Genomic DNA, 16,217 nt, shown 5'->3' with positions numbered 1-16,217 from the left:
ACATTATTTCTTACACAGAGAAAGTATACGTGTGACTGGTCTTCCTGATCTGCCCCTTTGACAAGAGCAACTGTGGTCGAGCAGCAGAAGGTTTTTTATATAGCATTACAGGAAAAAAATATTCCTTCTAGCCATTCATAATGTACTCTCTGAAAACTACCGGTTTAAATGCAGTATCATATTAGACATTTAAGTTTGTGCTACATTTTAGACAACTGTCTCGGGGACATGTTGTACATTTTGTTTTTCTTTGGAGCGTCTGTCTATCCCTAATATACCAGTTTCATCCATTAGGAAGATGTCTAACAATCTGACAAAATCTGCTCTGATCCCATCATCTTTGTAATGTCACCAGTGTGTGATTATAATAATTGTGAGGATCCACCGTCACCTTTACATGTATGTGAATGCAGGACCACTATAATGTACAACACAAAGGCCGTCCTCAATCCTTGGGCTATTTCAAACCAAAGCTGCCTACCATCTGGTATAATAATCTTATCACATTGATGTTTGCCTCCAGGATGGAAAGGACTACATCCCTCTGACAGCAGGAGAAGCAGAGGTATCTCCAGTGACTCCTGATTCCAGGGATCCTTACAGCGGTCCTCAGAGTGGAGAAATCCACGAGGCCCAGCTTCACTATGATAATCCACGATCACTGGGGTCAGCGAGATTATTGTACCTACTACTTCATGCTGTTCCTATTTATCTTATAATGCCTTGATGCACAGAGGTTGAACTGTATTGGCCGTGTCTGCACAGGCTGATCCAGCAAAGTGAAAGATGCAGTCGCCCTCTCAGCCTGAAGACCTTTGATGACATTCCAGTTTCACACAGCAGTGTGATGGTAAGTCTAATTCACCGTGTCATCATTGCAGTAACACACTTATGACTTTTTAAGGAAACCATCCACATACAGTAATGAAAACATATTTATAATTTAAATAATAATAATATTTATTGTTATTGTTAATGAAAACTAAATTAGATGCATTTTCTTAATTTAAATTTCTACTCTGACTCATCCACAGGAGGGTCATCTAGACAGTGGGATGGGCTTCTCACAAGAGGAAGTGAAGGGGTTAAATCAACGGCTGCAGACCACACCCACCTTCAGGTAAGAGCTAGAGTTTATTGTGCAGTGGAGCCAAGATCAACAAAGTGACACTACTGTTTGGACTGTGACGTTCACTGATTACAGGAAGAAACCTCCGAGAATCCTTGGCAGAAGTCCTCAGAAAACAGATGTATTGTGGTGTAAATGACTTTTATAGTTAGTAACAATACTCCAGTGAACAACTCTCTCCAGTGAATATATCCTACATCAGCTCACCACCACCACACAGTGCCTGATGCGTCCACAGATCTAGGGTTTCAACACTTATCAGACCAGAAAATGTATTTCAATCTTCTGCTGTCCAGTGTGAGTAAACATGTGCACGTTTCCAGTTATTAGCTGAGAGGAGTGGAACCTGCCGGGGACCATCTGTGTCTGGGTCGCATATCTGTATAGCTTGACTGCAGTGAGCTATTGTTTTGTCCATTTGTCCATATTTAATGTAACAAGATGTGTTTCCCTGTATCTCTTCTTTAGTCAGCTCCTGCGCTGCAAGAGCAAAGAATCCCTGGCCTCAGAATCATCCAATCAGACCAGCGGGTACCAGTCAGGGTACCACTCTGACGACACCGACTCCCCCATCTATGCTAACGAGGAGGTCATTATGAAGCACAAAATGCTGAAGAGGCCTCCGTTGCCTAAGACAATGGAAAAGTTCGGTGCAGAGATCCGCTACAGCACACCACCGGTCTGACCAAAACTCCTCTCCACAGTAACGTTCAAACGTTGCTCATTATCTTCGTCCTCCATCACACTGAAGCCAAGAACAATGACACATGAAATGCAACCCCATGGTAAATGTTTTTGCTGCAGATAACTGAAGAAATCAGTGGAGAATAATAGTGTTTAAATGATAGATTTGAGCTGCAGCTCTGCTTGGAGCTGAAGGAATGCTATCATGTTTACACAGCAAGTAAGGGTCCTGCCAGTCTCTGGGACACATCTACTTCCTGAGGCCAAATTCCCGGCTCCCTACTTCCTTTGTAAGAGGAAATGGATTTTTTTTTGGAATTCAAAACAGTCAGTGTTTTCTGTTTCTCAGTTGTTGGCACAATTAATGTTGGTCAGGCAGAGGAAGCCATTCATTCTTTGTACAGTTTTCTTTGTGAAACATATTCTACCCTATAGAAAATATATGACTTATGGCTCAATAAATAGCATTAGTTTTATAAAATAAACATACTAACTAATACAAAGGTTTGTTGTTTCTATCTTGTTGGTGTTATGTTAGAAAATCTGTGGACAAAGTTTCCACAAAGGTCATCTGTGTGTGACTGGTCATTTGTCAGCTTGGTGGTTTGTAATGTTTTTTTCCCCAGTTCCAGTTAGCTCATACTGTGTCGTCCATAATCACTCTGTCAAGGTGCCAGCATGACAATGTAGAATTAAAACAGGTGTTCGAGCGAGAAAGTCACTCAACACATCTATAGCAACAGATTATGGAAGCATTTAACTTTAGGATAATAAAATTACAAAGTTTGATTGCCAGTAAGATTGCAGTGGGACTGGATCCAAAAACTTCGGACATGTGTCTGGTCTTAGATAATGGGAACACAAATTGTTTTGTCTACAAATAGAGAAACAAGGTTTTCTAATTTTAGGTACAACAGGAAACTGCTCTCAGACCCTGAGGGCTGTTTTCTAATTTACTCACATAATATTACGTAGCGTTTGTACAACAGGACATGAGTCAGGCACAGCAGGTGGACTGAAGACAGCGTTTGAAATGCATTTTTCGAATTAAAAAATGGAGCAAATTCTATATTAGAAAAATGCAGACAGTTTTACATTAACCGTCGTTCAGATCAAAGACACATTCAACAGGATTGAAAATAAGGATCAGCCAGAAATCCAACTCCTTAACGTTATTGACTTATTAACGTTATTACGCCAATAATTGTCTGAATAAATTTCGAACGGTAATAATAATTGAGAAACAGTGCCCTCTGTTGTCCAAAAAATGAACTTGCATTGTTCCCAAATATCTTATTAGCACATAACCCCTCCTTATCAGGTCACATGGGTGTAAAACTTTTCAAATTATTGGTTTACGCAGTTGAAAACGTGGGGCAGAGAAAAAACAGAGAAATCTGCCACTGCTGGAACTCAGTCTAATTTCCTCAGGAATGGACAAACAGGACATAAGCAGATCTCTGCACTTGAAGGAAATGTGTTGGCATTCGCATCGTGATTACTACTCTGAGTGTAGCTGTACAAACTGCATGTGTAGGATTCCTTACAACTGTTGCATCAAAAGTTGTCGACATGGGCAGTTGAGGGTAAATAACAATAAAGGTTGAGCTTTTAAGGAAGAGTCAGTGATTCCAGCAGGACACAGCAGAGACGGACTAACAACCAGCTCTGTTCATTCAAAGATATACATCAGGTTTTATCCATTACTTATTATTACACCTATGCTAACATTTTTTATAGTCGAGTAAAGTGACCGACAGATGTGGACATTTTTTTTAAAAAAAATAATTGGAAGAGGCTAATTAAAAACACTGATTAAAAAACATGGATTTGAATGGTGGTGAATTTTTTCCCCCCAAAATTCTATTTGACTGCCTAACATTTAGGAAAAACAGTTGACATGATTACTGTTGGATACACTCGAACTCAAAGTACGGATTAACATGATCCCTTATCCCTCGAATTATATTTTTATGACTAAACCTGATATTAAGTATTCATTTTTAAAACAAAGATGGCCACACCGAATGACCATGTTTTAACATCAGCCCAGAGAGGGCAGACAATCTCTGTGTGTGTTTCAATAATAACTGAATAACCACTGTACATCTGATTTGGCTGAGGGATATTTAGTTACAGCGCGTAACTTCACCACTAGATGCTGCTAAATCCATGTGCTTACACAGTGTCTCATAACAAACTGTATTAAGCCACTTTTCTGTAGTCGACAACAACACAGTGTGTGACTTGAATCATGTTGTTGTGCATTTGTTTTTATATATTGTAGTTAGATATTCTGAAGGGCTCGTAAAATGAACTATGGAGTTGAATCAGTCTAGTCGGGAGCGCCACAGGCTAACCCTGATTGACAGATCACAGCAACAGATACCTTCTGTGGCCCTTTAAAAATCTGCAGTAAGGATCAACTACTTAGTTAATCCTTAAAAGCATACATTTTTCTTATTAAACTTATTAAAACACTCAGTTTGAAGTTATAAAAAGTTAAAAAATAATCATGTCATATGTTGTGTGGTGTGAAGGGAACGACAACAACGAAAGAGAGAATTGCAGCTATAATGTTCCTTGATCTTCTACTCATGTTCCGTCACATCAGATAAGAGTATTAGTAATTCAGTACGCAGAACTGCATTCACCATAAATGACGTTGACAGATTGACATTGAGTGTCACTCGCTGTATTTTTTACAGTTATCTCCAATTAGACTGTAAAATGATTTTTAATGCCTAATTGGGCTTGATCTTATCGTCTGGTCATACATCAGTCACACATGCCTTTTACATGCATTCACCTATTATCCTGACAGATATATGACAGCTCATCTGCACTGATCGTGATGCACCGGAAGCTTGGTGAAGGTTGCTCCAACAAGGCTGTCACCCACCAACTGACAGACAAGATCGACGGCTATGATATATGAAAACAGCCCAGCACTAACTCGGTGCAGCACTGCGGTGGCATTTGGAGGCAAGGAGGACTCAGCCCTGAAGCAAATTAAAATGTGATGCTAATGTCTCAGATAACAGCAGAGAATGTGGTAACAAATATGGATTTGTTTGTACAGAATTGACAGGTGCTAATTCAAGAATATATAGACCCACATCACTGAAGAAGCTGTGATGATAAAGTGAGATGATTTATTGCAGTCAAACAAAGGCAAAGGTTGTGGGGTTTCCCGTATGTCGTCAGTCGTGTATGGAATGGGAGCTGCTCTGTGACAGGGGTGAAAGGTGAAGTTAGGCTGTTATGGCCTCTGGTCACAGACAACAAACCTATAAGTCACACCTACTTTTTACCTGCGGGACGTGCTGCGAGTTCTTTGACTGTACAAACAATGGTCGGTGTGCTACAAAACACAGCTGCTCTTTTTTATTATCAACCTAACCTGCATCTTAAAACGTAATGATTTACATCATATGCATTCTCAGTGTGATTTATAACACCCAATTACAGGTCGACTTAAAAGCCCATAGTTAAATTTCCATTGGAAGGAATTTTCTAGCTGACAGAACTGTTATTACTGTTACGTTTTACTAATTGCTTTTTTATTTTTATTAGTTTTACTCTGGACATGATTTTAATTTTTTTTATTAGTTTTAAGCACCTCCTACATCCCAGTGTCATCAATAACCAGTGCCTTGTATTGTCCATGATATGACACTGCAAAATGAAATGTGGGAGGATTAAAAACTCAATCCCAGTGTTTTTCAACCTTAAATTAAATTAAATTAAATAGAGTCAACTGATATGTGTTGTAATTGATAAAAGAGATATTTTTCCAACTAATTTAATTTTTTTGCTTAATTTTAAATGGTCCAACTAATTTACATCCTATTGATTTGAAATATGTGGTATTTTTTTTAAGAACGAAAATTATAAAAGAACAAACTGAGGGAAAAGTTTCGTCTGGATACAGCATATATGAACTGCTTTTTTATATAGACATTTAAACGGCAGCACTGCACAATAACGTTAAAAGACGTACAGTACAGTACGCCCTAACCATGACCCTTAAACTAGCATAGATCTGTAATACAGTCATCATAAGAGAGAGAAGGAAAGGGACAGCATAGACAGCATTTTGTCAAACACTGAGGACAGATTTTAAGAGACTCCTGAGACTAAGTAGAGGTCAGGAGGCTCAAAGCTGACTGGAGCGAGTGCAGAATGTGATGGCGTCGTTTTGACTTGACCTGTCGGTTCAATTGGAGCCGAAGGCTTCGGTCTGATCATGTTTACATCAGTAACTGGTGTAAGCCTGTGACTGATGTGGAGTTATGGCCGGGGCTGTCTTCTACAGGTATGTTTTCTTTCTTCAAACTGACTAGACCAAAAGAAAGGAATGTACGGCACCCGGTAGAGAAGGTTGTCAACTGGTTCAGGCCCTCTTTCACAGGACATGTTTATTTTGTGAAATTATAATCTATGTTTGAGGACAAATGGAAAATGGACAGTTTTATTCTCTAAAACATTGTCTGTTCCATAGTGGCTTTATTTGGGTCTAAAGATCAGCATCCCTTGTAGACCTACTTTTTTTTTTTTTACTGCATAGTAAAATAACCGTTTGTGGCCTTAGATAAATCTAAGACAATTGGCTGTCATCCAGCTGGATAACTGGAAAATGTATTTTTGTAAGGTTATCCTCATGGCACCTCACATTACGAAAGATTGAAACCCAAACAGTATGATCTGACAAAACAAGAACATTCATACCCTCAACACGCCTCATGTGGGGCATTTAAACCAGAGCACGTTGTGTCAAGAAGCTACGGTTAAAAGGTTTGTTGGGGGCAGATGTGATTTTCAGTTTTCATGGTGACCCAGAACCACCATGTTAATTTCATCTGACAGCTGCAAACTGGTTAGACTGAGGCAAGTGTACCACTGGGTCACATCTATTTATGACACATTTGGTTGGTTTGAAAACAGCTGCAGTTCCTGTTTTGGAAGTGTAATCAGTTTTTATTGTATAAAAAAAACTCTCAACAGTCTGTGGTTGTAGTTGTCCGTTTGATGCTGTGCTGCTAGGATATAATATAATCCCTGGATTAATTAAAAGTAGCTAGTAGTAGTCCTTTTATCCAGAAAAACAAAGTACAATTTGGATTCATTTATATACAGAACGTGTTTTCATTTTGTTTGTGTCAAATCTTAGTCTACTCAGACTCAGGTGTGTGTCTTATGTTAAGAAACAATACCTTCCTTAAGTTACTCTGAGGCCAAGTAGCTATGTACTTCATGAAAGCGTGGTTGTTTGCTCCAGCCTAGTAGGTCAGAGGTCACAAACTAGAGTGACTCTGATTCCCATATCTTTTTACAAATAGCAGTTTATGTTATTTCTATAGACTACAGCATGGTACAGTGGCAGGACTCCCACCAGGCGCCAGAAGGCTGCAGGCTTGATATCACCTAGTTTCCAAATCCCAGGTTGAGAAGGTCAGCCTTTTGTAAAACCTCTGTAAAATCACCATGCAGACTACTGTTATAGCCTAATAAAAAAGGAATAATCTAAAAGTGATTCTACTTCTTCATTATTGCTTTAGCTGTTTATAGGTCTAAATGGCTTGTTCTGAGGATAATGTCTCTGCAGACGATAATCAGCAGACCAGTTTCTCACTAAGCAGAGTGTGTGTTAAGCCACTACGCGCCCTCGGTTTCAAAGGCTGAGTCTGAGGCTAACGCTCTGTTTCTATTTAGTCTCGATAATGATATGTGAACATTTTAAGTCAAACTGCACCTAAGGCCCCTGTTTTAAAAAATACATTTCCCAAGTACAGCACAAACAGTCAGGCCCCTTCGACCCTTTGGCGTCTTTTCAGTTCAGGTTCAAGTGAATCACCAATCTTGTGTGTTATTGTGTACTTAGAACTTAGAAAGTATTTTATTATCCTGAAATACACATGACTCAGTGTTGACTATTCTATTCTATTTTGCCTCTATAGGGGTTTTTACCCTGTCCTATATGGAGCTGTATTGTAAAGTATTATCAGTATCTTGGTAGCCATGATCCTGAATATTCCTGCTTCCTTCCTGTTCCTTCATGTTATTTTTCTGAGGATTTCCAGTTTTACTGCTTTGCACAGTATAAAAAATGAAAACTTAATTACCATAACTTTTAACCTACTAATGATACCCAATAATTCATATTGTATGACCAGAAAAAGTTACATTGTGAACACATTCAAATGTTGTTAGATCATTTTATCAATGTCTTACCTCAGTAAGTTAACCATTAAAGTAATCTATGAGAAGCTGATCAACCATGATCTATACTGTAATGACAAGCAATAATCTAAATACACCCAAGCTTCCTGTTAAGACTTTAACAAAGGCGCAGGTGACGAAAGATGATATAAAAGAAGTGACTCATTTAAATGCTGCTAATGTAATGGATCTCTCCATCTGATGTCAGGTCATTCATGTGTCAGTGATTCATGTTTTTAAAGAATTGAGTGCCCAGTTTTCCAGCATGTAGTAAGTAAAACAGGATGTGTTGTTATTGTGTCTCATGGTCCCACAACAGGCTGCTATCTGCAGAGCCAGATAAGAGCGTGCTGGACTGTCCATTCACAAATTTCTCATGAGGTCACCCAGCTGCTGTATATTAAAAGCAAAGAGGACGGCTGTGGTAGGAGGTGCAAGAAAGTACGACCTCTCAGGATGTTTTTGTCTCTGTCAAGATAACACTGCTGGTTCCTTCCTTTGGAAAAGGACAGTGACTACGATTCATATCAAGGAAAAGAGAAGTATCCACTGTGTGTCACCAGTGTCGGTTTGTCTGTGTTGCTTGAATTATTCATTCCCAAATATTGTTGTTCTGGCCAAGCACAGCTGTACAGGAAGGAGACCCCCTCAGGTTATTACTGTTCTCATCAGACACTAACGTAATTCCTTAGCAGCCCAGCAGATGTGTATTATGGCTCCTCTCAGTGGGAAAGCATGGCAGGGGAATAACACTGTTTAATTCCTCAAAAGGTTTTAACCAAATCCGATGATTCTCTCTGATGAATAACTCAGCTGAATATGCCAGAGGCAGAGTAATGGAAAGAAATTACTACTTGTCAAGTCGTAGTTCAAAAAGAGGTATGAAAGGAGAATCCAAAGAAAAAAGGTTCAATCTTTGCAATCAATCAAACTTTGTTCTACATTTTGCAAGTCAATTCTTAAAAATATAATATTTTTAGTTTAAGTTGAATCTAATAGGAAAATACCTGTCCTGATTTGCATAATCTAGAATAATCTATACCTGCGATTCCCAACTAATGTGCCACAACATGTCAGTGCGCCGTGAGAGATCATCAGGTGTCAACTAATTTCACTTACATTGTTTCTTTCACTTATCTTTTTTAATGGATGTGAATATTTAAGAACCAATCACTTATCAACGCACACAGTTTCCTCACATACTTTTCAAGGTCCAGGACTTTGTTGGATAGCCCACCAAATGTACTTTTACAAACATATGTTAGTAAAAAATAATGTTATCGAATAACAATTGAATTTACATTAGTGTTGGAATAACTCTCCTGTTCTCGTCAACAACATTTTAATGTCAATTTAGATCAGTTGCACAAGAACAATTCACTCATTTAATTTACTCATTGTTGCATAAGACAACATGACAAAAACACAGGTGGCCCAAGACATGCACGGAACCACATAAGTAAAATAAAGTGGGCCAATCAGTTGGTTTCATAATGTTTAGACAAGCTGAAAAAATGAAGCAATAAATTAAAAAAGACTCACTACCATTATTTTTTACTTGAACTTAATTAAAATGAATTATGAAAGTGCCTGAAATTATGAAATTATGAAAGTGAAGAAGCAGATTGTTTTGTTCAAGGGCATCTCTTTAATCAAACACAGCAATTAACTATCCCTCCAAGTTTTTTTCTTCTTTTCTCTTCTTTTTAAAGCTGATCATATCTAAAGCGTAATACCTTGTCAGACAGTACTCTGACTTTTTATGACACATCTGTGCTAACCCCAACAACCACTGATTTGTGACCTCAGATTGGCATAACCTCAGTGTAACTGCAGCTGATTGGAAAAACAGCTACGATAGAAGAATGTTGGCATTTTGCCAGGTGTTTGCAAAAACATACATGAAAAAGAAGCCTCAAACATTCCAATGTTTTTTGTATGGATACAGGGATGAAATGAATGCATTTGCATTGCTGCATTCCATTTTAACTTCATACTGCTCCAGTTGGCTGTAAGTGAAAACAACAAGGCAATAAATGGAATAGCCATCATAAATGTATGTTAATGAACCAGTAATGCATTTTTCTTGTTAAGACAAGTCTGAATATATGTTAGAAAGATGTGACAGGAAAAGTGTTAGCAATCCTTGAAATGAGTAAAATAACAGTAATTACAGGGTGCTGGGAAATTGCGAAATATACTTCTAGGTGACTTGAAAAGAATAGAGTCAAAATTGAACACACACAAAAAAAGGCTGTCAGTGTTTACACCTATTTATCAAATTGTATTTTATTGAAATGAGGTTACAAGTGTTTAGTCAGGTTCACATTTGTACCATGTGGCTTAAAAAGTGTCCATGATACTGCTCTGGTAAACTGTAGCCATGTCCAGGCTCTGTCAGTTGTTTAGCTGTAAACAGCTCAGTTTGTAGAGGAAGGAAGACTGACATCCTTACTCAGAAAAATCAACAGACACAGGATGTTTGGTGCACACTTCTATAGGCAAAGAGATACAGCACGAAGGAGCTGCAAAAGTCAGGAATCATATTATTGCCCGCACTATGTACTGTACCTCTGTTCTGTTTTAATTTAATTATACCAAAGTCTGGGTAAGCCAAGACAATGCAGTATGTTGTGAAAGATTAAGCAGGGAGCTCCAGTTTCAGGTCAACAGCCTTTAAAGCTCTTGTGAACTTTATACTAGATTTAACCCTGCTAAGATCTGGGCTTGCCTGGCCTCAGGGATATTACACCTAATAAGACCACATATAATTACAAAACAGACAAAGGTAATATTCTTTAACATCTTTAATCATCTGTATCTCACAACATGCCTGTGATAACTTGTATTTATTGGCCCTCTTTATTATACACAGTCCTGGTGAATCTTGTGAACATGTTATTTTTTTTACCATGGAGAATAAAAAATAAAAATAAAATATTTGTCATGGCTACAAAGCTATGGTGTACATTTCTTTTGCCAAATCATTATGTACAATCTTGACAAAATTATTTAAATTATGTCATCACCACATTTTTAAAAATACTTTTATATTGTTTTGCTGCATCTATAAGTGTATTACAAATATATTTTCTTTTTACCTACATCAATTTTATAATTTCCAAATAAAAGCTGCCATGTTGCTGCTGCTCTGTTTGGACATGGCTCTGTCTACTGTTTGTTCCTCTACATTCCTGAACAGAAAGGTGAGCTGCTGAATATTTACCCAACATCTGGAACTGCCACCCACAGAACATCCAAGTAAAGTTGCAGGGGTTGAAGTGATGAATGTTTAAAAGACAACTTCAAGAAAAGGACTGTTTTTTTTGCTTGGGGTTCAAACTGAAAAGAACTCCTGATGGCGATGATTTATTTACCGTGTGGAAGCAACAACTTTTTTTTCTTTAAGGAAAGCCCTTATATTTTCAAACATAAAGAAGAACAAAAAGCATTTCCTTAAGAAGGAATAGTAATATGTGGAGGGAAACAATATTACTGATAAAAAATAAAATACAGTAAATAATACAAATATATAAATTGTTCCTATAGCCTTTTCCTGGGGGTTACAAACCTTTGCTTAAGGAAGCAACTAACTAACTAAAGAACGAAAGCCTAAAAGCGAATCTCCACGGTTATATTTTTCTCTGTGGTGTTTAAATTAATTAGGAAAAAAGAGCTAAAGGGTACCTAACTGTTGACTTATATGACATGTGTGCAAACTGTTGTACCAATAGCCCAGATGATGTGTGGACAGACAAAAGGGGAGGGACATTTTAAATATCAAACATGCAGTTGATACAAATGGCTCAAACTGCTTATTGTTTATGTTGTGTGGTTTTAGGCGTGAGAACCCAAGACACAGAGTCCACTGTGTGACAGGAATGTTAACTACTGTACTTACTGTAAAGGGTTGTTATGTTCATCCACCAATGACTGCCACAGCTTCACTGTCGTGAGCATCAGTAAACCTGTTGGAACAAGTCCCAAAGAGAGTCAATCAAAACTTACATGTCTGTGTTTCCATTCAGCCCACGAACAGTGACTAAATACATTTGAGCTGTGTTCAAAATATATAGAAAACTGAAACAGTTTACTGTAAACAGTATAAATACAAATTAGAATAAGGCTGAACACCAACTTTTTTTTTTTTTGCTGTCAATGCGCTGGTGCATTTTTTAAGATGCTGTCAAGCGGTATACATAGGACAAGCTTTAAGCTGCCCACTGCTCATTAATTAACTAAGTCACATTTTTTCTCACTTTTGTCCAATCAATCAAGGGCCTCAAACTCAAATGAGCTTAGGGCCAATGCTGCCATGGTTATTTCACAACCACATCAGTTAGCAATGTTCAATAAAAAAATATTTTAGAAACAAATAGCAAAGTAGGAAAATTATTATTTTTGTATGATCCTATAAATATTTCATAATACATCAGGGCAAATTAGTACAGTAAATGAATAAACAAACAAAACAATAACAAAGACAATCAAAACAATCCCCATTAGTAAAATTAATGTATGGATGTTGCCCCCAGGTCAGGGGTTTGGACCACTGCTCTAGATCCAGTGCTGCCCTATTGAAGCCAACTGACAATGGCCTTTACCTGGTTTTACTGTAGGCTACAGACAAATTAAAATTATACAGAGATCATTAGGAGAGTATGTACGTTGTTTCCAATTTGTAAAAAAAAGAAGAAAAAAAGTCACAACTGGGCATTAAAAAAACTTCTACATTACCTTGTTTTATCTGGAGTATAAACAGACTACGTTAAAAAAATATTGTCTGGTAGGGTCAATAACACTTCTACATTCATAACAGATGAATAATGACTTTCAGTAGCTGATGTTATCAGGACCGGGTGCTTGTCATGGCCTCAGGCAGCACAGTGACAACTGCCTCACCTAAGCAAAAAACAATTAAAAACTTGCTGTTTTTTATAGTAAAGTCAGTCTTGATAACAAAATAAAACGGTCACATATATTTGACAGAATGCTTTTGACACTTTACGGATCATGTGTTTATTGTTCAGTGAAAGTCTTTGATACAATCTGACTTGAAGATTGTAAACCTTATCAAGGTGGGGCTTAAATTTAGCTTGAGAAAGGAAAACAGGGAAGAGGAAATGAAAGAAGCCAGAGGGAAATACCACAAAATAATCACTTATTATTATTACTTATTATTATTGTCCACATACAGACAAATATGTGTCCTTGTGTGACGTATTACATATACATCCACAAAATGTTTTTGTTAAACCTGAGGAGCAGTGATCTATGTTAGAAGCACCAGAGGAGAAACACACCCGGTGCTTGCTTAGGATTTGAACCTGCAATATGCCTGACTCTCTTACCCCAAGGACACAGATTGTGTATCTCCCTATTATTGCATTAACAATATTGTAATAAAATAGACCATTGACTTTAATCAGATTTAATGAGGATGGACCAGTAGAAGATTGCTGTCAATTCATGTTTTGTTGTAAATATCAGCGTTGATTTCGGGATGATTTCTTGTTGTATATGTTTCAAATTTGACTTGATGTTAGACTTGGTTCGAGAAAGATTTTTTTTTTCACTCATCAGTCTATCAGTCTAAATCTACATTGACAAAAATACTTATAGCACGATCACACAAATACAATTTTGAAAAGCACATTTAAGGTTGCAGTTTACTTACATGGAATACAGGGATTTACTGTACAGAGGAACTGCAAGCTCAACATCATCCACTAAGAGTCTGACAATGGCAGTAACCTGGAAGAAAATATTTTGTGAGAGGAGCACGCACATTTTGTAAAACGAATGTAATATGTAGTCCATACTAATCATATGTTTCAGTTTTCTCTGATAACGTGTAGTGGCCTGTTTACTCCCTGGACTCCTGTACATATGGTGCAAATGTAAAAAAATGTATTACACAGTATATTTATGGGGATACGTATGTTTTATTACTTATCACTGGTAAAGCCCTCGCAGGTTTATTATTGAATAAGGTGTGAAGCCACTCACCAGCCTCTTCTAAAAGACCTTAACACTGGTATTTGAAGACATGTTTTCACAGATTTGCTCAGTCATTAACACCATATGTGAAGGAGTTGAAGGATTATGAGAAATGACAGGCTTAGAATTCCTCAGACCATACAGTCATTACCTAACGTCCTACAGCACTCTGCTTCGGGACACCTGGGAATGTCGTATATATTTTACATTGCTAAAAGTAACGTTTAAATAGAATTTACAATAATAAACATTTAGTGGACATTATATTTTACATTCAAATTTGACAATATTTGTTGCACACAAAATTTAGACAAAAGACACTTCTAGGACTGCATAGTTGTTTTTAAAAAGTTTATTCCACGTGTGAAAACACAGAAACACGGGCATCATTAAATGTGACTGCACGCTCTGGCTCATCTGACTATGATTTAGTGATGTACTTACTGATGTACTCACTATCTATAGTATCTCAACTACGCCATAACACTGACGTTGTTCCCACACATACGCACGCACGCGCACATCCACAGCATTATTTACGTAAGGTAATTAAGCGATATAAACCTTATTAGCTCGGGTGGACATTATCTTAAACATATTTGGTACAACTTCCAATACACATGTACGCTACACACACGTCTGTTTCCCAAAGTTGTATACAGTTTTCCTACCCAATTGCTTACCTGAAAGCACGTAGGGACATAAATATGACGGCAGTATTGGCTAATCTTGTCAACCTGGTAATTTAACCAGAAGACCCCAAAAGGTGCCCCGTAAGTGCCTGCTCACATGTGCCCTAATCACTGCCTTTAGGAGACCTAACACCTAACACACAGTGGGCCTGTTATTTGATTGATTAGTTGATTTAATTGTGTGAACTACTTTAAGTCTTGATGCTTGACCATTTTAGAAAAATATATATTTTTTTTTTATACCTCAAGCCAACATTTACAATAAGTCGAGAAGATTGACATTTTTTTGGAACAGACATCTGTGGATAAATGCCACGTCTGGCCAGATCCAAAGAAACCAGAGAATGAAATGAACTCAATACCTTGCTTTTGTCAACCCTACAGCACCAGTTAAATATTTAACAAGCAGACAAGTGATATCTTCTGACCCAGTGTTGTTAGAGGCTCAAGTATTGGTTTCATGAGACTAGATAGATACAGTAAACAGAAAGAAAAAGACAAACAACAACAACATTGAAACACAAACAAAAGACAAAGAAACTGTATGGAATTATTTTAATTGACCTTTAGGCCAGAAGGGGTTTCCCAGAAGGGAAACAACCTTTTGGTTAGAAATATGATATGATACAAATAATGTTGTTCTGAAAATCATTTTCCATTTGAAATATTATTGTTATTAATATGTTTCTTTCAACCCAGTTGCACTGTGTAAGTTCTATTTAATTATTGTCTAAAAGATGACTCACACTGAGGAGTTGGTTTAACTGTTCACCTGTACAGCGCTGCACCTGCAGCTTCCTCTTTGACCAGTTTTCCCAAACTTCCTTATGAATTTAACACTTATTTTACTGCAGTAGAAAAACTCCCAGCAAATATCATGCTCAACCATAGTTTGTAGTGTTTGCACGTTAACATGCACCGTGTCGTAACAATTCTATTTCTTAAGGAAGTGGGAAAATTAAACAGTGCAACAAATCAAACAAAGTTACTGATGTTTGAACAGTTTTATATTTACAACAGTCAGAGCAGCCATCTGCTCCAGTTCTGAGTACCGGCTAAGTGGGGATGTAACTGACCTGGCAGTGATGGGAACAGAAGGTTCACCCTTACCACATGAGGAAGTGCAGTGTACCTTAGATAAAATGTTGCGTCTCAATCCCCAAACCCACAAACTCATGTGCACACACACATGCACACAAACAGACACACACACAGGCACCCTTCTGCTGCGGTCTGTGTATCTCCGAGCTTCTAGCCCTGATTGTCAGCCTGCAGCAGCAGCGTCCTAGCCTCTGTTAGACTGCACCCAAGGGTTTCCTGAGCAGCTTGAGCAAATGTGGGAAGTGGTAGCAACCTGAAAAGCATGTCTTGTTTGACATCTATGCCACCTTATTGGCATGGCAGTGTGTTAAATAACTGCTAAGAAATAGTTGATTCAAAGTTGATACCTTTTACACACGCTGGAATAGTTGAGTCAGATTCCGTTTTAA

At 37.7% G+C, this 16,217-nt stretch overlaps 1 protein-coding gene and 1 long non-coding RNA gene across 4 annotated transcripts in view; one reads left to right on the top strand and one right to left on the bottom strand.

Annotated features, from left to right (window-relative positions):
* The window catches only part of kdr (kinase insert domain receptor (a type III receptor tyrosine kinase)), a 14,771-nt gene extending 12,455 nt beyond the window's left edge, over positions 1-2,316 (top strand). For both annotated transcript variants that reach the window (XM_017031187.2, XM_008307185.3), the window contains exons 27-30: positions 524-666; positions 766-850; positions 1,035-1,120; positions 1,598-2,316. In XM_017031187.2, the coding sequence (XP_016886676.1) occupies positions 524-666; positions 766-850; positions 1,035-1,120; positions 1,598-1,814 (531 nt within the window). In that variant the 3' untranslated portion in view covers positions 1,815-2,316. The remainder of the gene's footprint in view (positions 1-523; positions 667-765; positions 851-1,034; positions 1,121-1,597) is intronic.
* Positions 2,317-9,558: 7,242 nt separating this feature from the next.
* Positions 9,559-15,099, bottom strand: LOC103376705 (uncharacterized). Of its 2 annotated transcripts, XR_521336.3 has the most exons (4): positions 14,719-15,099; positions 13,713-13,789; positions 11,937-12,003; positions 9,559-10,044 (listed from the first exon to the last, which is right to left on the bottom strand). It is a non-coding gene; the product is annotated as an uncharacterized LOC103376705 (long non-coding RNA). The 2 variants fall into 2 exon arrangements; XR_003049166.1 differs by having other exon boundaries at positions 9,559-12,003.
* Positions 15,100-16,217: the final 1,118 nt, after the last annotated feature.

Source organism: Cynoglossus semilaevis, chromosome 2 (assembly GCF_000523025.1).
Source record: "Cynoglossus semilaevis isolate Cse_v1.0 chromosome 2, Cse_v1.0, whole genome shotgun sequence".
NCBI lineage: Eukaryota > Metazoa > Chordata > Actinopteri > Pleuronectiformes > Cynoglossidae > Cynoglossus > Cynoglossus semilaevis.
This window is presented reverse-complemented; position numbering and strand designations above follow the sequence as displayed.